Raw genomic sequence first — 26869 nt, 5'->3', positions numbered from 1 at the left:
TTCCCCACGGGGATGGGGCGGGGATGGGGAGGAAATTTTTTCCCGCAGGGACGGGGAGGGGATGGGAAGGAAATTTTTTCCCGTAGAGACGGGGAGGGGATGGGGAGGAAATTTTTCTTCGTGGGGAGGGGACGGGAATTATTTTTTATCCCCGTAATGGGGACGGGGCGGAGACAAGGATTGATATCCCCTACGGGGACAGGGACGGGGACGGGGACGGAGATTGATATCACCTCCCCGCCCCTTGCCATTGCCATCCCTACTCGGGCCCAAACAATTTCTAATAATTCGTAAATGCTTACGGCTACAGCGGGCTACCCTTTGTCTCCCCGTTGTTTGTTTTTCAAGAGAACTACATCATCTCCTCCTCCCCTTCCTTCCCTCCCCTCTTTGGAAGGAAACGAATTATAAATATCCATCAAATAAAATAAAATCACTCTACTTTTCTGAAAAAAAATTTGTGTCTTCTGTTAATAATGGCGAGTAGAAAGCTGGTTCGAGACTTGCTTCTCTCTAGGCGTCCTCTGTTTTGTCAGTTGACGTCTGAACAGGTTCGTTTAATAATCCGAAACTTGTGATATTCCGTATGGTAATGGTGAAAAGTTTTGATTTTTATTGATTTTTGGACTGGTGTGTTAGGGTTCGAGTGCGAGACACTTGTTGCTTGATTCATATAGGTATTCGAGTAATCGTCGATTCAGTGTGTTTAATGAGTTTTCGAAGAAAGTTAAAGGCGAAGTTGAGAGGTACTGGATTCTTCACACTTATCTTTATTCCATTTTGTTCCTGTTCCATGAGTCATTATTTATTTTAATTATTTTTTGTAACATGTATGGTTGCAGACACCCGGAATTTCATCAATCAGTGAAGGAGCTGAAGGAGAAAGCAGAGGAACTAAAAGGGGTGAAAGATGAGCTGAAAGTCAGGTAATATCTGTATGTTAGTTCGTTAATTTCTAGCATTAGTAGTTTTGTTAGTTAATAGGCTGAGACATACCTTTGTATGTCAAGGGAGGGCCTGAGATGGTGAAATGGCGAATGCAGAACAAAGCAGACGACTGAGCAGCTTTATAAACATGTGGATGGTGCGTGGACGGAGGCTGAATCCACTGTCAAAAAGGTATAATCAAATTATATAAAAGTTTCATCTGAAAAATCTGTTGGAAAGGGTACTGAATTCAGTTCAAGTCTATGACGTAGGAAGGAGTTTGGCCAAATAATCAGGAACTTTTCCTTTCAACTTCTTGACATTGAGCTCAGCTATGTTTAAATGACATACTAGTATTCTTACTGTGATACAATACCGCATACATATGAGCTGAAGAAAGGCTAGAGTTGGTGTATTCTGATTCCCCTACCCCCCATGCACATGCATGAGTACCCTTTCTCATCATGTTTTCAAGTTTTTCTGCCCTCCTGTGAAAGAGAATTTGCATTTGAATATAGTATGACAGCTCTTTCCTGTTAGAAGTGTTAATACTCACATTTTCTTAGGGCAGTTGTGTGGTTACCAAAGAATTTAAAATGTAGTTGTTTGGCGAACATGGTTTGATTTTTGTTTTATGATGCAGGTTTCTGCCAACATGAAGGAGAAGATTTCAGCAGCAACAGAGGAGGTATGCTTTCAGTTGAGATTGTCTCTTTGTCAGTGATCTATTACTCAGATCTTTAGTTGACCACATAATAATAGCTTAACCATCATGTGATTTAGGTCAAAGAGACTTTTCAGAAGGGATCCTTTCATACTTCATCTAGATCCAGTGATGATGCAAAAGATGGGTTTAAGGCTGCATCTGGAGAAGAAAAACATGACAATTCAGGGTCTGGTAATAATGCAGAAACATTTTATGGGAAATTTAAGTCGAGTTTCTCTTCCCCAAAAGTTACCATGGCCTTCCAAAAATTAAAGGAAGCAAAAGTGGTTAACTTAGTGAAGAAGGGATATGACATTGTAAAGGACGAGTTAAGTGGTAATCCTAGTAAGAGAAAACATCTGGAACACACTGCTCCTCCCTCATGGAAAGGTGAAAGAAGTACAAGAACGGATCTGGTTATTGCACCTACGAGGCAGTCTATGTGGAGTAAAGTCAAAGAGAAGGTAAATAAATCCTCAGGGTCATATTTTGAGGATACCTTAGGAAGTTCATTGTGCTTCTCATATTTCTTTTAAGTAATTTGAAGTAATTTTCTCTCTTTCATAGATGCACAGCTATCCTGTGTTCAAGCGTATAAGTGGGCTAAGTCAACCTGTTGTGACCAAAGGCCAAGAGGTATGCTCCTAACTGTCACTTTTTAAATTTTGTCTGTTCAAATTTTGTTTATTGAAAGGTGCTGATTGACATAAAAAATCAGATCCCTTTTGCCATATTCTGGATATCCTCCAAAGTAATTCAATTGGAGTGATTTTCAGCGGGTTGATGTTTCCATCTTTGTCATTGATTTGTTTTCATCTTTTATTAAAGAAAATTATAGCTCTACTGTTTTTAACTAATTTGTATCATTGACTATCATCTCACAATGATTGGCTGCTGATTATGTGTTTGTTTTTTCCCTCTTGGCTGAGATTTGCAGATTGCAGAGGACATGCGGGAAAGATGGGAGACTAGTGATAGTGGTATTGTTCACAAAATCCAGGAGTATGTTTCTCATCTTCGATTACCCTCTTTTTTTTCTCATGATTCATTAAGTATGTTGGAATTTGAAATTTAATTTATTGAATCTGTCTTTGGCAGTATCAATGAGACTATCTTCCAAGAAACAGATGCTGCAGCTTCAATTAAGGAAATACGGCGCCGAGATCCGTAAGATCGTCTTTCCAGTGGTGTTTTGTTTCATAAATTTATGTTCCAGTACTTAACAATCCTTTTACTTGCTTTATTTGCATGGATTAGATCTTTCTCCTTACCAGATTTTGTGACAGAAGTTCAGGAAGCTGTCAGACCAGTCCTTAATGCATACATGAAGGTGAGAGTTTGAGATTATTAACTAATGTTTTAGTCCATATGTTCTAATTTTTATATCAAAATTTCTTTTTCACCTCTAATATATTAAGATATCCTTTTGAGTGATAGCAATGTGAGTGGCATTAGTGTTCATTAACAATTTTTTGTATGGACAGGGAGATATTGAATCTTTGAAGAAGTATTGTAGCTCTGAAGTGATTGAACGATGTAAAGCAGAGCATACTGCTTATCAGAGCCATGGCATATTTTTTGATAACAGGGTAAAGGGATTTATTAGTTTTATCTTTTTCTCTCCTTATTGTGTTGGGAGGATAACATTTTAGTCTTATAAAAAAAAGTTAAAATATTTTCTATAATATGTTATCAAACATTTTGCAGAAAGTAATTTCATGTGTCTATGGCTACAAATATTGACTTCATGTATATCATTATGAAGGATCTCTAAATTAGATAATACATGTTGTAAATTGAGCTTATAAATGAAGCCATCATAACTTTTGAGGGAATCTGCTCTTTTTCCTATTCTAATTGAGTTGTTCTTATTCATAGAAATCGGTTTGTTTCCTCTTTACTTGTACCGAGTTATATGGACTCATAATGTGGGGTAGTATATTCAATCTATTTTCTCTTTTATTAAATATATTACTGAGTGATGTGATTGTTAACATGATAGTTTGTATTTCTGAAACTATGTCTACAATATGCAGTGTATATTAATTGACTTAATACTGGTATTAAATAAGAACTGTGAGGATTATATATGTATTTGTCCTGATTAAAGGATTATTGTTGACAACACGCATTACTTTTTTCTTTTGTGAAGATTCTGCATATATCAGATGTGGAAGTAAGAGAGACTAAAATGATGGGAGCTTCCCCTATAATCATTGTAGCGGTATGTAAAATTCTTTTTACTTGGGAATTTGATTGAATATGCATCTGGAAGTACTTGGCTTGGAAAAGGCTGACCTGACTGCCATTTTTTCTTAAATTTCAGTTTCAAACACAGCAAATTTATTGTGTACGTGATAGACAGGGTGCAATAACAGAAGGAGGAAAGGTAAGTACTGAACAAATTTTTATTCAGTTTTGTCCCTGGATGTGCTATTTTTTATGGAGACACATTGGTGTTATTCTAGAATGACAATACACTACTTGTGTAATATAATGGGATACGCCATTAACCATTCAACAATAAATCAAGGAACTCTTTAACTTTCTGTCATGCCAATTGAAAAACAGGAAAAGTGAATTTAAACTGACTTGTGTACACATTTTCATGTTTCAGGATACTATACATACTGTGTACTATGCATGGGCAATGCAGCAAGTAGATCCAGAAGAGCTTGAAGAAGATGCTCTCTACCCAATATGGAAGCTTAGAGAAATGCAACAACTTGGTGTCCAATCTCTCATCTAGTTTCCTGAAATTCCATCTTAATGGTGGTTGTAAGATTGGTGGATACTTTTTCCTTAATGAATTTCTCTGGGTTTTTGTCTTTTCACAGCCAGGGAAATTATGTTGTGAGATTATTTTTTACAATTTAAGAACCAAATAAAGAAATTGATTGGCAGGCAAATTCATCTCTTTTACTTTTTAATTGGATGAGAAAAAAATTGTCTATTCAAAAATGAAAGTGTGCTGCCCTTGATGTCTATCTCTCCCTCTCCCTCTCCCTCTCTACCTTATTTATTTGGAAGTATTTATAGGGTAAATTGTTGACAGTTTCCCGTGAAAATACCTGCGAAGGTGTGGGTGGAATATTGTTCATTCAGGCTGGGCTTCTTGCAGATATTTAGTTTATCAAGTTGCTCATGTATGCTATGCATCTCACACACCAGGTGTCATTGTTGGTATGGAATTCTGTCTACTGGAAAGGTGAAAAGTCTTGAATGCATATTATGAATGGAATACTCTTCGTGTTATTGCCATCACTTAGGCCACCGCAGAATATCCTTTTGTTGCACGAGGTGGAGAAAAGTGGGTATCACTGTCCATCGCATCAAATTTATGGTATGGTATGGTATCTTGGGTAAAAGCTTGGCCTAAGACAAAGAGGATCCATTTTTAAATTATTAGTTTACTTTTGAAAAAAAACTAAATCTTGTTGTTTCTTATTGAATAAAGCAAATATTTGGATTTTTTCATTGAAAAATCAAACTTGTATTCTGATAATAAAAATAAGTAAGTCTAATCTCTAATATTGCTAAAAATTCATGATATAAATTTTTGTTTTAATTAATAAATAATGATTAAGATAATTCTTAATTAACGTCAATAATTTAAGGGGTTAACTTGGATAATTTTAGGGTTGACATAAATAATTGCAAATGTTCAATCAACCCCTTTTTTCCTAGATCTATTTCCATTAAACCACCCACACTTCATCACCTCGGCCTTCAATCCGGAATTCTCATATTGCAGTTCACAATTTTCAAGCCTCTAGGCAAACCAATGCTTATATTAAAACAATTTATATTATATATTTAATAATCAATTTTACAAAATTGTTTTTAATATTTATTTTTACAGTTGCCAGTCCAATCAGTCTGTCCACCCGTTGGACTAAAATATTCCCCTTAAAGGATCAATTCGTCTGGTCAATATCAACATTATGAAAAAAGGTCCCAACTTTGCATCTGAATATGATTGGATGGTACTAAAGGCCGGAGCCAGGAGGCCGGGACAATGTTCCAAAGTGTATTCAATATGCCGCCATTCTCTCTTTTTCAGTCAATCGTTGCTTTGCTTTCCCTGTTAGAGTTGTGACATGAGAAAGCATAAACAACTGAAAATGCGGAAACCTTTTATTAATAATATATTATTGTAGTGGCTGTTAGACGAACAAACATATGAACAATCAATGTTATCCTCAAAAACTGTTCACCTTTCACCTTTCTGGCTGCTCAATTTCAAGCTTTTACTCATTTGCGTCTAACAGCTAGCGTCAGAACTCAGCAACTTGATATTCATGCAAAGTTCATCAAGTTTCCTGCAGCAAACGCGTAGCGTTGGATCTAAGCCAGTCCAAAAATTGGACCAAGCGAATACGAATCCAACAATAATAAGAACAACAAAAGCATTATTGTTAGTTATAAAGAACCAAACCATTATAACACTGTCCAGGACACTGCAAATCTGTGTCCAACGAGCCCTCAATTCCATGTCTTGTTTTAACCTAGAACTACCACCTCCCAAGAAGGCATGGAAGACCTTCAAATTAAAACTACAAAGCAAGTTGCATAAGCTCAACGGCTCCAAAGCAATCAATAAACCTAAAACTCGGCTCCCTGCAACAAACACAAAAGTGGCGGCAAACTCATCTCCCTTCATTGAGCAACGTAACAAAAACCTTCCCTTAAGATTATCCCACCAGGGTCGTCGTTCTCATAGCCATCGCCGTTACCTCTTCAAAAAGAAAGCTGTACCTGTGTACATAGACAGACTCTTCAAAGAGCCAATTGCTGCTGAGGTTGTTGTTAAGCATCCACGAGCATGCCCCAGAGGAAAGGATGTGATGGAAGGCAGAGCTTCAAAGGAAAAGAAAGCAAGTGGCGGTGCAGCAGATGATATGTGGGAGTCGTTGGCATTAGCATCGCCACTAATGAAAGGGATCGACCAAAGAGCAGAGGAGTTCATTAAGAGGTTCCGGGCTGAAATGCAGTTTCAGGAGATGATGGCACGTCGTTTGTAGCATTTGTTGATGCATGGAGAGTTTCATATATGTGCGTGTGTATGCCTTTGTTTTTTCTTCTTGGCGTAATCCAGATTTTACTGTAAGCTTTTGAAGATGTACGGTTCCTATTCGTATTTGTGCGAGATCACCATTACCAGTACATAAACAAATAAAGCAAGCACAACTGCATGGATTTCACATATATAATAATACATAACCGCATTTATTTAGATACAAAGAACTTCTCCCACAGCGAGACTCTCGGAATATTGTGGAATATCCTTACTAGAGTAAATGGAAACACTAAGCTTTTCTATTCAGATCATCAATTCTTATACAAGATTCATGGCATTGTTCCTGGCAATAGATACAGTGAATCCAGAGCTTCACATCGTAACTTAATGCAGGAAATCCTTCATTGGATCATCATGATGCACTCTCTTCATCCTATATGCCTCCATATCCTCAGGAGTAACCTACAATTCACACAAAAATGGTGAGAATAACCACAAGGCAGCAACACTAAGCAGTCTATTGAGTGGACATACCTCATCATTCCATTTGACATTGTATTTCCTCTTTCTCTCATCTTTCTCCTCTCTCCTCCTTTCGTCCTCCTGTCCAAACCAAGCATGTTCAGTAACCATCAACCAACAGTAATAAATATCTAGAAACAAAGCATATTGACAACATTTAATATTAAAGAAATTCAAATTTTACAACATCATTTACATTATTCTTCTGATAGAAACTAGGTCCCAGCTAAGACACTCTTGTCCTTCTGGACAAAAAACTTTCTTGGGTAACATTAAAAGTAAGTCAGCTCACAGTGCAACAGCTAAAATTCAGAAGAAACCATTCTCTGGATATCCCCCTCCCAGAAACGACAATATTATGATAACAAATAACCTAAAGAATATGAACAAGATAAACAAGAAATGAAAAAGGTTAGGAAATATATTCACCTTTTTGAGTGCATCGGCAAGTAATTTCTCATCCAAAACCAAATGCTCTGGAACATCAGTTCCCCAAGTGACATGCTTTTTCTCTTCCACCAGTGCATGCTCTGCAATAGGTTAAAAATAAGGAATTAAAATACTATAGGCAAAAAGATAAATATGTTATAAAAACCGACATGAATATTAAAATATTAGAAGAACCCAGGAAATTATCTGAAGTCAATACATCAATTTACACCACTTGAATATCATTTTTAACAGAAGCAAACCTAATGCAGAGCTACATTGAGCATTTCAGCATAAAATTGTATTAGGTTCACAAAATTAAAAAGCAAGTTAACATAGTAACCTTCAGAGGCCTCTTTACGAGCAACATTAGCCTTCATGAGGTCTGTTGCAGCCTCTGCCGCCTCAATTCCAGCTGCACCTGTGCAATAGCTGTTGCGTATCACTTGTTTGCAGCATTTGTACCCCCACTGATGATCCTTCCACCATGAACCCCAAACAGTAGTGTGATTATTAATATAAACATCCTCCTCATATTTGCTCTTGGGAAGGGCTGTCTCCTGTAAATAACATTAGATTGAACAATTAGATCCTTTACAGTTTACTCAAAGCAAGGAACAAATATAACTTTTGAAGCTCTTTCACAATGCTTTCAACATTCCTTCCATTTAATAACCAAATCAGAACTACTTAGTCAGTTACAATCCTTCTAAAGACAGTATTACAAAAGGGAAACACTGTCAATCTACCAAAAGGAATATACAATAAGGCAGGTATATTAGGATCCAAACTTGATGTCAAGTACGGCTGATTTTCCACCTAAAAATTCCAGGGGCCTCATAAAAAGGAGAAAACAAATAAAAAAGAGACCCCACTGAATAATCATTGAACAGATGCACGCTTATCACTTTGATAGCATCATTTACTCTCCCAGGAAATTACTTAATTCTTGGTTGGGTAATCTGTTACAGTGATCACTGTGCTAAAGAAACTCAAATACCTAGAAAACAAGTGTTCATAGAGATTTAATTATAATATATCAGTGAATCATTTATAGTATATTTACCTGTCCCTTAATGATTCGACCAGTACGATCATATTCAACTTCTCTTTCACTTTGTCCCAAAAGAAGTTCTCTTGGAAGTTCTCCCTCGGCAGCTGCATTGCCGTATTTTTCCATAATTGTGTCCTTTGTTCTGGACTTCAACTTCTCCTTTATGACCTTATAATTCTTATACAACAACTCAGCTTGGGAAGGAGCAGCTTGCATGTGAATGTCTTGTCCTTTTTCAAATGCTTCCCAAGAATGTATGTTGAGCTCCTTAAACTCCAAAGCTTGACCACTATTTCTGTATTGGTTATCCCCCTATGATATCAAATAGAATGTCAGGAAAAAGTAAATAATGTTCAACACATATATACAGCTTTGCAATTGAACTACAGAATTTGTTTAAATGCTGGGACCCAATATTTCCAAGTCACTTACTCCATAAAATTTCTCATTTGGATCTGCATCAGGAAGGGGATCTTCACGCATGGATCGGGTTTTAGGATCATAGTGTGCCGAATTAACATCGAGATTTAAGAGGTATTTTGCCGTATCCTCCCGAATTCGCAAATTCCTAAAAAGAAAAGACTTTTCCGTAACTGCAACTCTACCAATTAAAATGCTAGAAAAAGATAACAAATCATGACAAACAAATCCATCAAGTATAAGCATAGGGAAGCAGATAAAACACATGCATTTCAAAAAGAGACTCTCACCTTACAGTTCCTGTGCTCCCACCACCTGTCGTACGCACACGTTTTTCAACCTTTGCAAAATCCATTTGCTTGCTCTCATCAACTTTGGCTTCATCTACCCTTAAATCATCTTCATCATCCTCCCCATCACTGACCCCATCCTCACCACTCTGCTTATTATTTTTTTCCTCTAATTTCTTTAATTGCTGCTCCTTCAAGAACTTCCTCCGTGCTTCATCCCTGGCTTCATATCTTTCAACAATACGGGCATAGGTTGATGTATCATAGCCATTCCAACGGTCTCTCTTTCCCTCATAATCAAGCTCAAAGGTCTCAATTTTTTCATCAGGTGCAATGTTTTTGTTTGTCCACATTGCTCCCATTTTTCTAGGACGTTCCATGCATGACTTTGCATCATGTGTCATGGCTCCACAACTATAACAAGCATAAAAACATTATTAATACACCACTACCTAATATAAATAATAGGAAAAAAAAAAGGTAAATTATAACCCAAATCCTCAAAGGGAAAAAAGAAAATGTATTACAGCAAGAAACCTATATACTTATTAAGAAAATAAATGCACAGGGATAATACATAGTGAGCACACATCATCATCGAGGAACCACATGTTTACAAGGGCCAACTCAAGAGATGCTAATGCCATTCTAGCCCTAGGATTGAATTTAAGGCAGAGCTTCCCTTAAACTCTAAGGAATGAGAATGATCATTTTCATGGGCTAAGAAGGAAATCTCATGACCAGGCCAAATGAAACTCTAGGAAACTGAAGTGAAAGAGTTGAAAGAGACATTACGTAACTTACTTTGTGCATGCACCTTTGCGGTATTTGTCAGCATGGAAAATTTTTGCCCCTCTGTCATACCATGATTTCGTGTAGTTGGGGTCAGACTTCCACTTCCTTTGATGTTTTAAACTCTAATAAGCCATAAAGAAAGAGCTGTCTCAGTAAAGTGTCGAAAGATAGATGTAAAATCAATGAAAAAAGAAAGCATGTAACTTACTGGCTTCTCAGAATTGAGATACCATGGTGCCGAGGACATATACTGAGGTATATGAGGATTGATTTCTTTTCCATCTTCATCAACCTCAGCTGGAGCAAGGCCAGCTTTGCGCGCTTCTTCTAATTCAATTTGCTTCCTGTGATCCTCCCTAGACTTAAAAGCCACTGAAAATCCAAGCCAGGCACATTAAATATAAGGAATAAGTGTGAAGAAAGCAATCAATAATCTGAAATCAACAAAAATTCTACCTATATTAAATTATGTTTAAATGGCTAATACCTAGAGGCCAATAGAATAATTTAAACATTCAGACAACGGTAATTATAATCCTAAGTGGGAAGGTTTCCCAAATACTTAAAGATGCCTACAAAATTATCGGTAAGAGATTTCGATACATTTAAACTTGGAAACTGATACCAAACATCACCACTATAAACTAATCAAAGAAAAATGAAAGGTAAAGAGAGAAAGAAAGATAGAAGAGGGTGAAAACACGTACCAGATGCTGTCGCCATCTTTTGTCGAGTCGATTATAAGACGATCTTTAATTCTAAGATCTGAAAATTCAATGGATTTAGAGGAACCCTAGAGATTGAGGAGAGGAGCAATTGATTTTGGCAGACGTAACGTTGTTAACGGTAGGGTATGAATCGACTTATCTAGGTCTCCTTTTGCCCCCTTTATTTTGAGATATTTATTGAGAGAAACATAATACTCTAACTGGCCAAATCAACAGCGTTTTGAAAAAGCTTTGCTAGTTATTATAATATTACTTTGAATATTTAGATAATATATTATTATATAATTTAATAATATTAAATTAAAAATAAATAAATATTTAATTATATAATAATATATGATTAGGTAGCTAAATTGATGTATTATATTATATATAAAAGATGTATATGTCTTAGAAATTAGATTATGTCCCATCATAGATCGACAAATGCCCTTTAATTGTGACAAAGATTGAAAACAATATTTTTACCTGCTTTATGAATAAAGATATGAATAAGATAAATAATTGACATTAACATCTCAATGGGACTAGGGAGCCTGCCTCTGTTGAATGTTATCTTGGATTTTGACCAGTCACCATTATTTTATGCACAACTCATATTTTAAAGTCATGATCAAAGAAATATACACATCAACTCTACTACAATACTACTAATTTTTTGTTTGTAATTAGCACATCCATCATTGCTAGATAACAATAATTTTCCACTTCTCACCTAAAAAATTATAGAAAAATAGAGAGAAAAATTACAACCCAATTCAAATCTCTGATAATTCAGGAATGTCGCCAGCTCTAGTGAAAAGATTATACCAAAAGTCACTCTCCATCTCTGGACTATCAGCTGACACCACTTCAAACCCCAAATTCTCATCTGTTATTTTAACCAAACTTTCATTTGAAGAAGACGATTTCATCATCATGTTGCTGCTCATGTTATGATCAAAACTAGTCACGGACGATATTTCACTCCTACTCTCTTGTGGATTAATATATTCTGTGCTCTCGGATCTCCCATGGATACTGATATTCATGTGTTCTTGTTCCTTTTTGGTGTCTTGGTTAGGATTATACTTGAAAGCATCACTCATGGTGCTGGTGGCTTGGTTTTGTTTGAGTCTCTTTTTCAAGTGGCTGTGCCATACATTTTTTATTTCATTGTCTGTTCTTCCTGGTAATCTTGCTGCAATTGCCGACCATCTGAAATTATGGAAAAAATCACATTAAACAATGGGATCATCCTGTTCTTTCGGAATTTTTAAATGCTGAAAAACCTTTTAGATTTTAAGTTCATTTGTGTTGTTCCCAGAGAAAACTTTAGTCAAGAGATTAGAATACATACCTATTTCCCAACATTTCCTGTAACTCGACGATGGTTTCTTCTTCTTCTCTGCTGAAATTTCCTCTTTTAATGTCTGGTCTTAAGTAATTTGTCCATCTCAACCTGCAACTCTTTCCACACCTTAACAAACCTGAGAAACAAGCTGGTTGTTAAAACCAATAATTAACATCATCAACAAGCATGCATTTGGTGAATTTCCCAGGAAAGAGAAATCAAAAGCTCGATCATGTATACAAAGTTTGTGGATTTTAAGAAAATCAGTGGACAGAAACTTCTCTGGAAAGAAGCATTAACATGTTGAAGGTTTGATGAACTGAGGTTATATATATGAAATTACCGGCTTGTTTGGGAAGTGCTCGCCAGTTTCCATAGCCATAAAGTTGAATGTAATTGATGAGTATCTGATCTTCTTCTGGAGTCCAGGGACCTTTCTTCAGTCCCATCTTCTCACAGCATGGAGCTCTCACCATTTTAGAACTGGAGGGGAAAGTAACTCCAAAACCTCAAGCTCTATACATATATACAAAAGAAGCAAGAGCCACCAAGCAATAGTGCAGTGGTACGAAAAAGTACAAAAACATACTAATGAAATTGCAAATAAGAAAGCATATATGGATGTTCAAAATCAAAAGGCATAACCAATTCTACCTACAATTTCGAGGAAGTCACAGTGGTTCTCTCTCCCGTGGGGTGTGGTGATGTAATTTGTCGGATGGTCAATCAACACGTGGGATAAATTTATAAGCAGTGTGTGAAGAATAACAGCTGTGGCTATTAAGAATTAGAATTCAAAGATTGTATGATGAACTTTCATATATGTGACTGATTTCAACCACAATTTAATCAAAGTTACGATGGAAAAGTGTGTGAGATTTTTGTTTTTTTTAATTATTATTTTTTTTTTGGTCAACATTGAGAAGAACTTTGTGGTATGTGTGAGTGTTTATGCGAAGATAATGGGTGGATCTATAAGTCAAAATTTAGGTAAAAGATCACATTACTTTGTTGCAATTCAAGTTAAAATAAAAACTTTTACTTGAGCAGCTAGTAGATAACAAATATATCATTACCATATAATAAGATAATTTTAAATTAAAGGTAAGATCATATTTAATCGTAAAATAATATATATAAATATGTATTTATTTATATACTCAAAATAAATATACGTACTTTGTGGGTAGTCACTGACTGAGAATTACCCGCCTCTGCCTGGTATTATCCTTTTTTTTCTTACTCAAATATTGAATGTTACCTTATGAAACTTTCAATTCAAGTAAAAATCAGTGTGAATGGTCATAGTAGAGGTAGTCTTCGACTTTTTAGAAACTTTGATGGTAATGCTAATGATTATTACCAGCACTTGAAGAAAAGACCAGAATTTAAGAGAAAATTAAGAAAATATTCCCTTCACTTCGATGCTTTCATATTCATTACATAAAAACACAGAAAGGCTGCTGGCTGGGCACACCCTGCTTGACTTGTGGTAATTTATATTCGTTATCAAGATAGTCAAAAATTGCGAAGACAAAGATAGATAACCAATTATATATAACAAGAGTGGAGCATAAATCAACTCAATTATCCCCAACAATGGAGAAGCATCAACTTTTGAAGTTTGAACTGAATTGATTAGGTCGGTTAAAAATGCAGAATTTAGTTGATAAGTGGATCCCAATACTTTGAAATTTTTCATTAAAACGTGACAAGCTAGAAACACTAGTCAATTCTGAAAATCAATTTAATTCTTCCCAAAAGCATGCTGATCTCAGGGAAAATATAAATAAATGGTTTTTCTTCTATTATAAGCATCAACTTCATTATCTCACTAACTTCATTCATGATTCTACTTCAATTAATCCACATCAGCTAATTAAGGCTCATTGCATTGACCTAGATTGGATCAACAAAATCTAAGAAATGGAAGTTACAATTCAGTACTATCTCATCATATACTCTACTCAATTTAAACATTAATCTTTTACCTTGAAGAAGAAATATATTCTCGTGAATCTCAAAGTACTACCATGCAAAACGGCTGCCCGTTCCATCAAGGAAACGATCAGTATGCCATCCTTTGGCCTGCAGTCCAGTTAGAAATGGGGTGAACACAGTGTTCATCTTCTCATAAGCATCTATGAAGACATTAGTACTTGGATCATGGAAAGACTTCTCCATGGTAGTAGCATATGCTGCAACTAGCCAACCCCTTAATGCATCTTCACCACTAGCATTGTGCTCTAATACCATGTCAGTCCATTTATCTCCACGATTTAATACAAACTTCTCCTCACCAAATATTTCTTTTAATTCCTCCAGTTTTGAAGGCTTGACAACTGTGTGCAGAGCCCTGCCCACCTTTACATTGCCAGCATCTTCTATAAGCCGTCCAGGAAATAAGAGATCTTCTCGATATCTTAGATCAGCAGGGCTAGATATTCTACCAGTCTGAATTGAGTTTCAATTAAGAATCAGAGTAATGAATAACAATCACCTATGAGCTCAATTTTCATTCACCATACCTTTACAAAATCAGCCACAATCATTGCAGTCCTCTGTGGATTCAATGTGTTGATAGGAGCAGCACACATTTCTTCAATAACACAATACACATGCACAATAGAAAGAAGGGGCCCAACTACCAACTGCAAGAATATATCCATGATCAAAAGTTCACTCATCTTAAATTTTGTTTACCATTGCCATTCCTCCAGTAAAAAGCTGATAATAGGCAACATGCCAATGAAAAAAAAAACTCCAGTGGCTGCTAAAATGGGTAAGTTTACAGAAAAAATAGAAGAAATCCTCTTAACAGTAGATAATGTCAAATAAAGGCATGAACCAAAATTTTAACAGTGTTCTTCCTCCAAATGAGAAATAAAATCCCTATCCAAAGATGAGACTCGTTAAATGAATTTAACAGCATATAGTAATAGTTTTGCTTCCCAGGATGTCATTTGAGAATAAGGATCAGTAAATCATTATTCTAAGGTTTCCTTAAGGATTTTCAAATAGGGGGAAAAGGGTTGTTAGCTAGAAACAACTTATGGGCTACTTTAGTCACATTACACTAAACCAGTTAAGAAGTAGGCAATCTGAGGCACATAAGAACATCCCCCCAATCAGACTCATACGAAATTTCAAGGAAAATAAAAGCATATTATTCCACAGAAAGCACAGTTCATCTTTTCTAAATGAAATGTTAATTTATGCTCTCACCCTCTGATACTTATTTGACATGGATGAATTTCAATTTTCAGGTCAGAAGAACTCATGAACAAACACTGATAATATTCATGTTGTATGTGAAAAAAAACAATAGGACAGTAAATCACTGGTAGCATTTGAAGTCCAGTGAATCAATGTAAAGCCAACTTATTTCAGTATATTATTGACAAAAGAGATAAAAAAAGTACATCATTAACGAAAGAAATTAGATTCTCATAAAAAAATGAATACCTTTCCCTGTATTGATGAACATATAGTAGATGCCATCTGAATCCCAGCTCCTAAGCCAGCAACATTAAAAAGAGTTGAGATGGCCTCCCCTTTCGCAAATAGGTCACTAAGATTCCCTTCTTTGGCAAATGACGAATATATAGGCAATCTGGTTGCTCTTGCTGCAACCACTGCCATTCCCTAACAAATAGAAAATTATAGTAAATTTCAACATAGAGGTATCAATGATTGCAAAACTGAAGGGTAAGAATTTATTCAGTGGCCATGAACTTGAAAGAACAGAAAAGAAAAAAGGAGGGAGATTGAAACAAGTCACGCAGCAAAATTCCCTCTCATTTTTGTTCTATTTAATGGTGCTAAACACAAAAATATTTATTAATTCAACATACTACTAAAACTTTTAAGGGAAAAATATAAAGCTGGGTCTTGTGAAAACCAAATTAAAGAAAAAGCACATACCTTTGCAAAATTGCCAAGGCCTGCCATTTCAAGAAAAAGACTTGGGCATAGAGGAGAAAGGACTTCCAAGCCAGTGCCTAAGTCATAGAGGATATCAGCTGCAAGGTATGATGTTTTTCTTGTTAGACATTTATAAGTCATGATATCATAGATATTAGATAACAAAGAGCTAACTCCATGATATTAAGATTATGTTCAGGCATGAAAAGCAAGTATAAAAAGGGAGAAAAAAAACAGTGTCCAAAATCAAGATGCAAACCTAAGATCCTCCAACGCTTTGGCTCTGAATCCATTCTAGCACCAAGATTACTACATATGAGCTTCCCTACATGCTCCATTCCATCCTTCAATATCTTCTCATCAACACAACCAAAACTTCTTAAACAAAAATGCTTTTACAACTAGACATCAATCATTAATTCAAGCAATAACAACTTAACTTACCCAACTCACAACAGTTGCCTGAGCAGGAGTCGGTCTCAAGCCTGCAGCAAATAGCAGTGACTGCAAAAGAGTAAGAAAACCAATAAATGAAGTCCAATATCAAAGCAATTCTTAAATGAACATATGAACAAGAACAGTTAGCAGCACAATTAGTAATTACTGGATGCATTGTGAGTATGAGATAAAGACCTGAGTGGACAACACTGATAATGCAGCACTGGTAAAGTGTTGCAGAGCCCGAAATTGTGTGTATCTAAGATACCCCTCATTCACACTACATATATGAAACATCCACATAATATAACCACAGCAGAGAAAGAATTTAAAACAAGTTATCTCTGCACAAATTTAGTTACCTGTACGGATAACCAGATGGGAAAAATTTATTTAAGAAAGATTCAACGACCCTATGGTACAGTGGTCTGGAGTCATCCAAAACCTTCACCTACAAGAAACAAAAATGAAAAAATTTTGATGAATTTTTTTATAAAGACGAAGAAGGAATTGCTACATGGGTATCGTTATATGGGAAGAGAAACTGACAGAGAGGTGGCCGTCGGGTTTGAATTGGTAGTAGCGTGTGATGGAATTGGAGGTCTCGAACCAGTCAACTGGGATGTCTTCCACCGCAGTAGCTTTATCTCGGTCCTTCTTCTTCTTTAGTAAGTTGATTTTCTCCTTGAAAAGATTGAATAAAGGGAATTAGTTTAAGTTTCATTTATAATTCGATATTTGTAAGTGCGGGAATTAGTAAATATGAATAAATACCAGTAGGTTCATGGACACCGGAACCAGTGCGAAGAGTGTAGTATAGGATAGGATAGGAGGGTTCCACGCCGTCACAGTCGGAGTTTCCGATTTGAGAATTTGTTTTATAAATAATAAGAAATTATTTTTTTAAGTTAGCGTTCATGGATTGGGCTTGTTAGTTTAAAGAGCCAACCCTACTAACGATTTGACAATTTTAGCTAAGAGAGTTTGAAGCGTTTCTCATCTCTTTAGTGTTGCTAGATTCATTATGTACCAACACCAGTTTTTTTATATGCTAGAAAAATTATTTATAACTGCAGCTACATACATGCAGATCAATCTAAATATACAGAGTCAGTTGAAGATACTTTGAATTTACTTTCCTGTTAAGTGAAAGGTTCTGGCCAAGCATACCCTGGCTCAATATAACACATAAATTTAGGTGATTATACTGCTTCGTTTTGAGTTCACTTCAACTTTCAGAATGGGAACAATCATTTATAGTCCTTGCTGATACAGACACAATGTTCATAAAGCTCCAACCTTATACACAATTTATAAGGGAACTTCATTCTTCAATCTCTCTCTGTAAATTAAACAAACAAGATTCAAGTCACGCAACTGAAGCCATGAAATATACCATTAATATATTATCTGCCAAAAAAACAACTCCCAGATAATTATGGTAAGTTTATGATTCCTTTTTGCATCAGTTGAACAAAGTTTTGCTTGACTGAGCAATTATAATTTCTGCCATTAGCAGAATCTTGTAAACAAAAAACAGTATGCCTCAGGCTCCAGCTCTGGCAAATCTCGCACAGAGAGGGCAATGGACATGCCAATATTACAATGTCACATCAGGATCATCATCATAGTCAAAATCTTCACTTGAATGCCTGATTCTTTTTGCATCTCTTGAAGCACCTCTTCCCTTCTTTGGTTTTCCTCTGAGAACAGTTTAAGTACACATGATTCACATCACTGATGATATAATTTTAAACATTATGGTGCCATAGATTCATCATTGTTATCAATCATCTTTAGCCTCAATAACACCATAATATCTTTACTGAGAATAAAACAGTAGAGTACTTACTGTCCATTCCCAAAGATACCTCCACCTTTAGACCGACCTGTACCATAATCTGATCTCCCATCTACAGTTAATGCAAAGGAAGAACAAATAATAACAAAAAAAGGCAAAAAAGATTCAAAAGCCTGCATATATGGGCTCACCATCTCGTCCAGTTGCTTGCTCTTCAGCCTGAAAGAAGGAAAGAAAAATAGAAGATAACCTCCATAGAGAAGTATTCAATACAACCTCCTAATTTATTTTTAAAAGTAAACTGAAAAAATACATAATAAAGAAGTAATGCTTTGAGATATTCTGAATTAATAAACATTTACAATTCAAAATACATACTGCTGGTGAGGTGACTGAAGATAAAGAGAAGAGCCTATCTTCAGGCTGGAACTTCCTTGACCGCTTCAAGCTACAGCCACAAGTATTGATAATATCAGGCTATTGTATTTCATAATATATCTAGAACCAGTCATCGTAAATCTATGCTGATAACATGTGGTAATATTAAGGTCACAGTATGACATGACTTGTGAATGGAACCTTCAAAAGACAATGAATTATCACTCCTTTCTCTTTCTCTATGAATTTATTTATATATTATTCATTTTTATTCTCTATAACTGCAGAGTAACCACCAAAACTTACAAAGATATACCAACTAAAATAATAAGGAAGTCATAAAATACAACTGATTCATCAATGAAAGTAGTTAGGATTATAATTTAGGATATAGAAGATAAGGCAGGAGAATTTATTCTTTTCAAGTAGAAGAAATGAAAGAGAAAGTATATTATAGCCATTCCATACAGTGCAGTGTTCTTAGATGAAGATAAGAACCCTTCAAAACCTTTCAATACATTGCCACATTGGCTTGGATCCTGTAAATAACTTGTCTCCATATCATAGACCTGAAACAGGAAAAAAAATGTCAAACTCAGTGGGGTGGGTGAAAAAACAAAAATCAATATCATCAAGGAACATTCTCAAATAAGAACAGGCGCCCTTCAAAAGAGTTGTGTGCATACTAAGAACACACCTTAAGCATGAGGGTTTCAGCAAATCTCATGATTCGTAAATAGATACAACGTTGCTAGTGAATTACTAATGGTTTTAGAACCTAATGCTAAAAAAAGCCATTGCTAGCTTGTGCCAAGTTGCCAATCAGTTCATATGGTTAGTAAAACTCTTGAACTGAGTGAACGCACTTGGGTCGAATACTAACCAGTTACCCCTCTTAAGATCAGCTCCATGGATGAGAGCAGCATTGATTAATGTTTTACTGAATAGAACTCTCACCTGATACACGGTACTATATGCCATAATTTTTAGCATCATAGCTGGACGGCTAAGATTAAATCAAGCTCTACCTTGGTTTGCCAACAGGACAAAAAGCATTCAAGAAGGAACCCAAAATTCTTACAGCTTAACCAATTGCTTTAACCCGTTTGTTTTTATACTCTGACAAAGTAACCCAACTGCAACTAGAGTAAATCTACAATCTCAATTTACAATAAAACTGTTTCGAGCAACTAAATACAAAAATACCAAACTTAAATACATGTAAAAATCTACAAGAAAAAAAAATAAGGAATTCACCTGTCGTTCAATGTTACGCAGATCTTCGAGGAGCTTGGTTCTCTTGCTTAGAAGTGAAGCCATCAATGCCGATGCGCTGGCTGGGGTTCGTTGTCCTGGATATTATCCCAACCAAAATGCAACTAAAATAAGTATTGAATGAACATCTCTCTCCTCATTGCAATGAGATGAAGAAACGGGAGTACATGGGTACCTTCAGGATCCATCTTCCGCGGGAAAATTTGAACTACTAATGATAAAAAGTTTTAAAGATATCAACCCTAATTAGGACCACGAATCTCTGTTTCAAAAGGAAATTTTATTTATAAGTTGCTTCTGAATTAATCAAGATGAAAATCCATTTTGTATTAGCCAATCTTATATATAAAGGTGGGCTTTATGGGCCATTGGATACCTGGGCTAAGCCAATCAAGAATTGTAATTAAATTTTTGTGCTGAACTGAACGGAAAACAAATATGCGGCGACTAGTGAAAGTTTTCACACCCCAACACGTACAAAGGCAGGCAGGCAGGCAGCCAGTCGACATCTACTAATAAGATAAGATTAAGATGGCTGCTGTGTCTCAACTCAATTATACAGGCGTTGATTCTATGCACCGCCCCACGCCCACCATCCTTATTCACTCTGTCCAATCTTGGCAAATACAACCAGCCTATCTCTTACCACGTCATACTTCATTTCTTTTCATGCACTACGCTCCATTTTTAGTTTTTCTTTATTTACTTTGCTCTTGGCTAACTTTTCTAGCTTGCTCTTTTAATTTAAACTAGAGAAGGGTATACTATTGTTGCTCTTCGGTTCTTGGTGCCATGTCTTTTAGGGGATTAAGTCGAGTAGGTCTTCTTTCTTTTTTATTTCAAGTTACGGCTTTTGTGCTTAACTATGTATGTTTAACTGTTTATTGAATTGGCTGTGTCTTTCAGCCAAATGCCACGTCTGGTATGGGCGTGTCCGACCACGGCAAGAACACATATATGGAATTGCAGAGGAAGAAGGCTCACCGTTATGTGATATTTAAGATTGAAAAGGAGGTTTTAGTTGAGAAAACCGGTCGCCCAGCTGAGAGTTATGATGATTTCACTTTATCTTTACCAGAGAATGATTGTCGATATGCTGTATATGACTTGGAGTTCCTCACTTCTGATAATTGTCAAAAAAGCAAGATATTTTCATTGCCTGGTTAGTTTTCTCATCCTTTTAATTTCTAAATCCTTTTCAACTTAATTAATTGTTGTTCTGTGTGAAATATGAAATATCCCTGTTCAATGTGACTATCTGACATGGGGCAATTTGGCACCTGATATCAGGCCTCCTTCAACCTCGAAAATACGAGCCAAGATGCTGTATGCCGCATCTAAGGATCGGTTTAGACGGGAGCTGGAAGGCATCCACTTTGAGATTCAGGCTACTGACCCTACGGAAATGGATCTTGAAGTGATACGAGACCGTGCTAATTGAAAAAATCCCAGTTTGCTGTTTCTTCCTTGGCAGGAAAAGATCTGGCAGGGGTTATCAACCAATGAACTTTTGGTCCTTGCTTCAACTGAGTTATATTCAAAATTCTCTGAAGAACAATAATGCGAGCGGTGGTTGAATAACCGACTTCTGCTGGTGAAATTTGGTTCCTGACTGTTTGATGCTCTCAAAACATATTATCTTATAAATAGATTCATCTCCAATTCCTATTCTCTTTTCACTTCTTTCCTGCGGTTTTGTTGCTATCAGTTATTTTACCCTATCTACACATAGCTAAGAATCTAAACCACATGCTTGCTTGGCAAAAAGAATTTTCACAGGTGAAAATTAAACCACATTAACAAAGAAAGGAAAAACATAAAAGGTATGTTGATATGGCTCTCTTTGTCTTGTGATAATCTTGCGGCTTTATGCCCCTTCTTCTTATATCTCCAAAGATTTCTGTTTGAATATTGCCTAGAAAGTTAACAATAAAAAAGTCGAGTTTACCCAAGACTATGAATAAAGTTGTCCACCCAATAGTTGCACGGTACCCTGCATCTGGCCTTTGCCTCATCCTGGCCTTTGCCTGACATGGAAGATCTTGCTGGCAAAACAGGTGTCTGCTGACAACTGGGTTGAAAATTTATGCAAAAAGGTTCGACATATGTAGCAAAGCAAATCCTAATTATCATGTTTCACAGAAAACTTTCCTAGCTTCAGCTGTCACAACCATGTAAATATACTAAGCTGAGAATAATAAATATTGTCATACTGACCTGTCATTGATTTTCAGCTTTAAGTCATACCCTTTGGATTAGGTTGAGAGAAATTAACAAGTCTTTGCAGGAATCTTTGAAAACTAACAATGTTGAATTACTTTGTGTGACACTAAATGTAAACATATGGTTCAACAAGTGGACCTCAACTTTTGATTTTAGAACAAAGTGCAGTAGAGATTTTCCAAACCAAACAATTTTGAATTCAAATGGTGAAAAAGAACGATAATGATACGCTGCTAAAAATTAACAAGCTGAAGAAGTTATTCAATTAAACTTAAAACTTAGAAGAAACAGTCATATGATTCATACCGTGCATTCTCATTTGAAACTTTTAAAACATTACTATAAAAAAAAAAAGACAATTCAGATCTTCCAATGACAAAACACTAAAGGTTTACAGTTCAATATCATAATAGGAAGGCCTGCTTAGAGACAGCCTAAACTGGAACTGTCCTATTATTATGAGCAGCAGGCTGATCTTCTTCAGCACCAACATCCTCATTCTCACCCGACATCTCCTCCAATGACTTTCCTTTAGATTCTGGTACCAACAAAGTGAATAAGCAGCCAAAAAAGTTAACTACACCCAATACAATAAGTGAATTCCTTACACCAATACCAGGAGGGTACCCTGCATCTGTCTTGTTTTTGTCCTTGTTCTGAGCCAAATATAAGAATCCAAAAGCACCCACTATAGCACCCAGTTTCCCAGATGCTGCTGATATGCCATGACAAGTAGACCTCAATCTGGCTGGGAAAATCTCTGCTGGGACAACGAATGTGGTGGCATTAGGTCCAAAGTTTGCAAAGAAAAAGGTTAGGGAGTACATTATCACAAATCCAATTCTGTTGTCCTTGTGAGTCCAGTGGTCATACGGAATGGCCAAGGCAAACATAAAGACTGTCATGAAGAAGAAACCCATCAATTGGATTGCAAATCTGCCCATCTTATCAATGAAAAATACAGTAAACCAGTAGCCCGGAACAGTACTCAAAAGAGCAATAAGAGTTTGAGCCCTGGCAATTTTGAACACTTCTTGAATGGCATTCATGGCCTTTGCTGGAGGAAGCCACCCAATTGCACTGAAAATATCCTTTTGAAATAGATTTTGGCTGTAAAATGCAATGTCAAGCAAGAACCATGTGGTTGTTGTTCCAAGCAAGTGAAGTCCATGGCGACGAAGAAATGTTTTGCTGAACAGTCCAAATGAATTGGATTTATCATCAGCCAATTTCTGAACCTTCTGTTCCTCTGCATCAAGATCCACTTGCAAAACTTTTGACATATCAGATGCAGCCTGCTTTGCATTCTTGGCAACTAGGGCAGTGTAACGAGCAGTCTCTGGCATCTTTAGCCTCCAGTAGTAAGTAAGTGCAGCTGGAAGAGCTCCAACCATTAGAATAATTCGCCAGACGTAGTCTGCTTCCGGAACAGTTGAGGCCACTGCGTCAACCTCATACGCTGGGGCATCAAACCTAGCCATGAATGCTGAAGAAATAATAAGTGCAAATATACCACCGGCTAGAATTCCGAAGCCCTGCATAGCAAATACAGCAGCTATGAAGGCACCTCGAGTCTTCTTGTTCGCATATTCTGACATGATGGTGGCAGAAAGTGGGTAGTCACCACCAATGCCAAACCCAAGCCAGAATCTGAAGAAGCAAAGAGTTGCCATGACACCTTTAGCACTATGGCCAAAGGAAAGACCTGAGGCAACTGAACATATCACCATAACCATAAGAGTCATGCCATAAACTTTCTTTCTGCCCATCTTGTCACCAAGCCAACCAAAGAACAGTTGTCCTGCAAGAGTTCCACAGAATGCTACACCATTTACAGCAGCTGACACATTAGGAGGCAACGTTCCAGGCTTTGCTGCACCATCCACATGGTAGTATATGCGGCCAAGCAATTTTGTCACAAGGGATATGCAAAATAGATCATATGCATCGGTGAAGAAGCCCATTCCAGCAATAATGATTGCAGTGAAATGATACCATTGTGTTTTGGCTACATCAAGGGCGTTAAGCACCTCTAATTGTCCCCTGGCCATGATTAGCTAGGGTTGCAATCCACCAGAGTTGTTTTTCTGTTCTCTCTTCCTATACAAGAATTGAATCACAGTGAGACGGTGGACAAAGAAGCAGATCATTAGAAGTTTATTTAATACCATACTGTAATTATAAGTTTCTATTGGAGTTGACTAAACCGAGTTGACAAGTCTACATTTACGGCAATAACATGGCTGATGGATCCATATGGGCAGCCACCTTGTTTAACATGTTTTATTCTGTGAGAACTAACAACCAGAAATAATTGAAAAATGAAGAAGAAAAAAGAGCCAAAGTAATCCTTATTTCTTAATCAGTGCAGTAACGGACAGTAGAGATGCATTTTTAAAATCAAAAACGTCAAACACTCTACAAAAGAATGACGATAGGCATTGAAATTTAAGTTGAATATGGTTATGAACAAGACGAAAAATTAAAGTATAAAAAATACTTTGATTTGCTTGAGAAAATTGACAGTTCCAACTAATCCATTTTTTCTTACCCCCTATAGAAAACTTTTTTTGCCTGAGAATTTTTATGAAAGTGAATACAGAAATAAACTACTTTGTAGATCATATCATCTTAAACAAATTTCTCACCGGTTTTTTGTCCATTAGATCAGAACCAAAATGATATATATATATTAAAAAGTTGCATTCTTGTTCGAAAGGGGGAAATTTTCCAATCAGAATAGGAAAAAGACAAAAAAAAAAGTGAAACCCCTAAGAGGATAAATGTCTTTTAGTAGGAATGAATACTCTGTCTCTCTCCCTAAATATAAACGCAGCTACCCCACATCAAGAAATTTACAACACGGATTCAGTACCATGAAGGTTTACAGAAATTCAGCAATAAAATATAATTAAAATACGGATAAATAGTGTCATACGAGATATTATATCCCTTCTCCATCCTACCTCAAAAACAAAAAAATATACATGATATATATGTTCTCAAAAATCAGAATATACCTTCAAAGGGGAAAAAAAGTTAAGCAAAATTTATTTCATTAATGTAAGATGAGGAAACATATTTCACTTTCATCAGTATTCAACATGAAATTCTGCATAAAACAGCAATGGATTGTCAAAATAAATTATGATAAGGCTTGATACATAAATCCAGTTATCACGGCTTGAATATAATCCACCATCACCATATATAGTACTATGACTTTTGAAAAAAATATAGAAGTCAACTCTGTAAATAATAGCTATAATTCCCATTTGTATGAAAAGCGAGATTCACAATATTGACACGAGCCATTAAAGAAAAACGTTGCACAATCAGAACATTAATCGAAATAAACAAGCAAAATATCAAATAAAAAGGGATTTTTTTTTTTTAAATGCATGCAAGAGAGAAGAGAAGAAGTAGATAGAGTTGCAGAGCAACTAGCCTGTAATTTCTGTGCTCTTTTTAGAGGAATAGGGAGACTGGTATTAATGGAAAGAAGAAAGATTCAATTGTTACGAAAGAAAATAGGGTGATGTGCAATGAATTTATACTAAACTTAACCCAAATATTCCCCCGGTATATTCCCCTACTTTTTCGCGCCAACCTTGCCAACGCTCTCTCTTCACACCTGGCTTTTGCCGTTATTACCTTTTTTTGTTAGGTTTTAATTACGTGATGGCTGTCATCAAAACGTTACCGTCTTGTTAAGCCTGTAATTTTCTATATATACGTCAAAAGTGAACTGTCACAGTGTTATCCTGTGAAATAAATAAATTAAAATTTCATTATAATAATATTAAAAATAAAATTGTATATATCTAATTAAATTTATTTTATTCTAACCATTTAATAATATATCATTTAAATAAATAATTAGATATTCCAAATTAATATATTTTCCTGTATGGTAATACACTGAAAGTGGAATTTTATATCTTATTTGGTAATCCGTGCATTGCCATAAATTATTAATAAAATATTATCCGCATATTCCTCTATTATAATGAAAAATAAAAAATGTAAATTATAAAAAATTACAGTAATTAATTGGATTTTAATAATGATTAGGAAGTGAAAGCAGTGAATAAAAAGAGCATCGTAACTTTCGAATATTCAAAACTGACGACTTGTATTTCTATTGTTGAGAAAGACCAATCATACATGAAGTCTTCGCTTACTATTACACGTGTCTCATCTTGATTTGGGTTCAAATCGCTGACTTAGAAATTCGGGAATATTGGTACCTGTATTTTGGGCCCGCAGGTCAACCAACCAACGCTTGAAAAATCTTCCTAAGATTAACGACTCTGATTAATTTTATGTGATTCTTTAATTAATTTTAAATATATGATTAGTAATTATTGCCGTGATGCACATTTCATGGTTTAGGTAAGTCAACAAGTCAAAGCTTTCATATTAATGTATTAATTAATAAAAAATTACAATAAAAAATTAAGCACCAGCCGTAAAAGAGGTAGAAAGGTGGGATGACTTTAATTTGTGAGAGAATATTTTTATGTATAATTTTATATATAAATAATAATATGTTATTATTTAATTAAATAATTAATAATTAAAAATAAAATAATATTTAATTATA

At 35.8% G+C, this 26869-nt stretch overlaps 6 protein-coding genes and 1 pseudogene across 7 annotated transcripts; 2 read left to right on the top strand and 5 right to left on the bottom strand.

Annotated features, from left to right (window-relative positions):
- The first annotated feature begins 264 nt into the window (after positions 1-264).
- On the top strand, positions 265-4542 carry LOC123215677 (mitochondrial import inner membrane translocase subunit TIM44-2-like). The gene is made up of 14 exons (XM_044635876.1): positions 265-551; positions 640-746; positions 843-926; positions 1044-1119; positions 1571-1615; positions 1711-2097; positions 2201-2269; positions 2571-2635; positions 2732-2800; positions 2891-2963; positions 3118-3222; positions 3786-3857; positions 3960-4022; positions 4251-4542. The coding sequence occupies exons 1-14, from the start codon at positions 477-479 to the stop codon at positions 4380-4382; spliced, it is 1422 nt and encodes a 473-aa protein (XP_044491811.1). The 5' UTR covers positions 265-476; the 3' UTR covers positions 4383-4542.
- A 2267-nt stretch (positions 4543-6809) lies between these two features.
- LOC123217069 (pre-mRNA-splicing factor SLU7-A) lies at positions 6810-11087 on the bottom strand. The gene is made up of 10 exons (XM_044637825.1): positions 10871-11087; positions 10372-10535; positions 10173-10285; positions 9369-9782; positions 9091-9226; positions 8671-8970; positions 7948-8164; positions 7605-7705; positions 7188-7256; positions 6810-7115 (listed from the first exon to the last, which is right to left on the bottom strand). The coding sequence occupies exons 1-10, from the start codon at positions 10884-10886 to the stop codon at positions 7038-7040; spliced, it is 1608 nt and encodes a 535-aa protein (XP_044493760.1). The 5' UTR covers positions 10887-11087; the 3' UTR covers positions 6810-7037.
- Positions 11088-11472: 385 nt separating this feature from the next.
- Positions 11473-13250, bottom strand: LOC123217488 (transcription factor MYB15-like). The gene is made up of 3 exons (XM_044638544.1): positions 12568-13250; positions 12231-12360; positions 11473-12088 (listed from the first exon to the last, which is right to left on the bottom strand). Exons 1-3 carry the CDS (start codon positions 12698-12700, stop codon positions 11650-11652), a joined length of 702 nt encoding a protein of 233 aa, XP_044494479.1. The 5' UTR covers positions 12701-13250; the 3' UTR covers positions 11473-11649.
- Positions 13251-14010: 760 nt separating this feature from the next.
- On the bottom strand, positions 14011-17589 carry LOC123215617 (protein root UVB sensitive 2, chloroplastic-like). The gene is made up of 10 exons (XM_044635796.1): positions 17361-17589; positions 17136-17270; positions 16949-17037; positions 16782-16866; positions 16593-16652; positions 16408-16501; positions 16149-16246; positions 15690-15869; positions 14753-14875; positions 14011-14678 (listed from the first exon to the last, which is right to left on the bottom strand). The coding sequence occupies exons 1-10, from the start codon at positions 17370-17372 to the stop codon at positions 14253-14255; spliced, it is 1302 nt and encodes a 433-aa protein (XP_044491731.1). The 5' UTR covers positions 17373-17589; the 3' UTR covers positions 14011-14252.
- Positions 17590-17964: 375 nt separating this feature from the next.
- On the bottom strand, positions 17965-20365 carry LOC123215618 (chromatin modification-related protein MEAF6-like). 2 transcript variants are annotated; one of them, XM_044635799.1, is made up of 7 exons: positions 20216-20365; positions 20023-20117; positions 19234-19334; positions 18766-18835; positions 18579-18606; positions 18439-18487; positions 17965-18289 (listed from the first exon to the last, which is right to left on the bottom strand). In XM_044635799.1, the coding sequence occupies exons 1-7, from the start codon at positions 20226-20228 to the stop codon at positions 18187-18189; spliced, it is 459 nt and encodes a 152-aa protein (XP_044491734.1). In that variant the 5' UTR covers positions 20229-20365; the 3' UTR covers positions 17965-18186. The 2 variants fall into 2 exon arrangements, with proteins under 2 accessions (XP_044491734.1, XP_044491733.1); XM_044635798.1 differs by having other exon boundaries at positions 18439-18499; positions 20216-20364.
- Positions 20366-20464: 99 nt separating this feature from the next.
- Positions 20465-21719, top strand: LOC123215619 (annotated as a pseudogene).
- Positions 21720-22503: 784 nt separating this feature from the next.
- Positions 22504-25818, bottom strand: LOC123215616 (inorganic phosphate transporter 1-4). Its single transcript, XM_044635795.1, has 2 exons — positions 25712-25818; positions 22504-24363 (listed from the first exon to the last, which is right to left on the bottom strand). Exon 2 carries the CDS (start codon positions 24312-24314, stop codon positions 22698-22700), a length of 1617 nt encoding a protein of 538 aa, XP_044491730.1. The 5' UTR covers positions 24315-24363; positions 25712-25818; the 3' UTR covers positions 22504-22697.
- Between the last annotated feature and the right edge of the window lie 1051 nt (positions 25819-26869).

Source organism: Mangifera indica, chromosome 5 (assembly GCF_011075055.1).
Source record: "Mangifera indica cultivar Alphonso chromosome 5, CATAS_Mindica_2.1, whole genome shotgun sequence".
Lineage (NCBI taxonomy): Eukaryota > Viridiplantae > Streptophyta > Magnoliopsida > Sapindales > Anacardiaceae > Mangifera > Mangifera indica.
The sequence above is the reverse complement of the archived record's forward strand: the minus strand, read 5'-3'. Positions and strand labels throughout refer to the sequence as shown.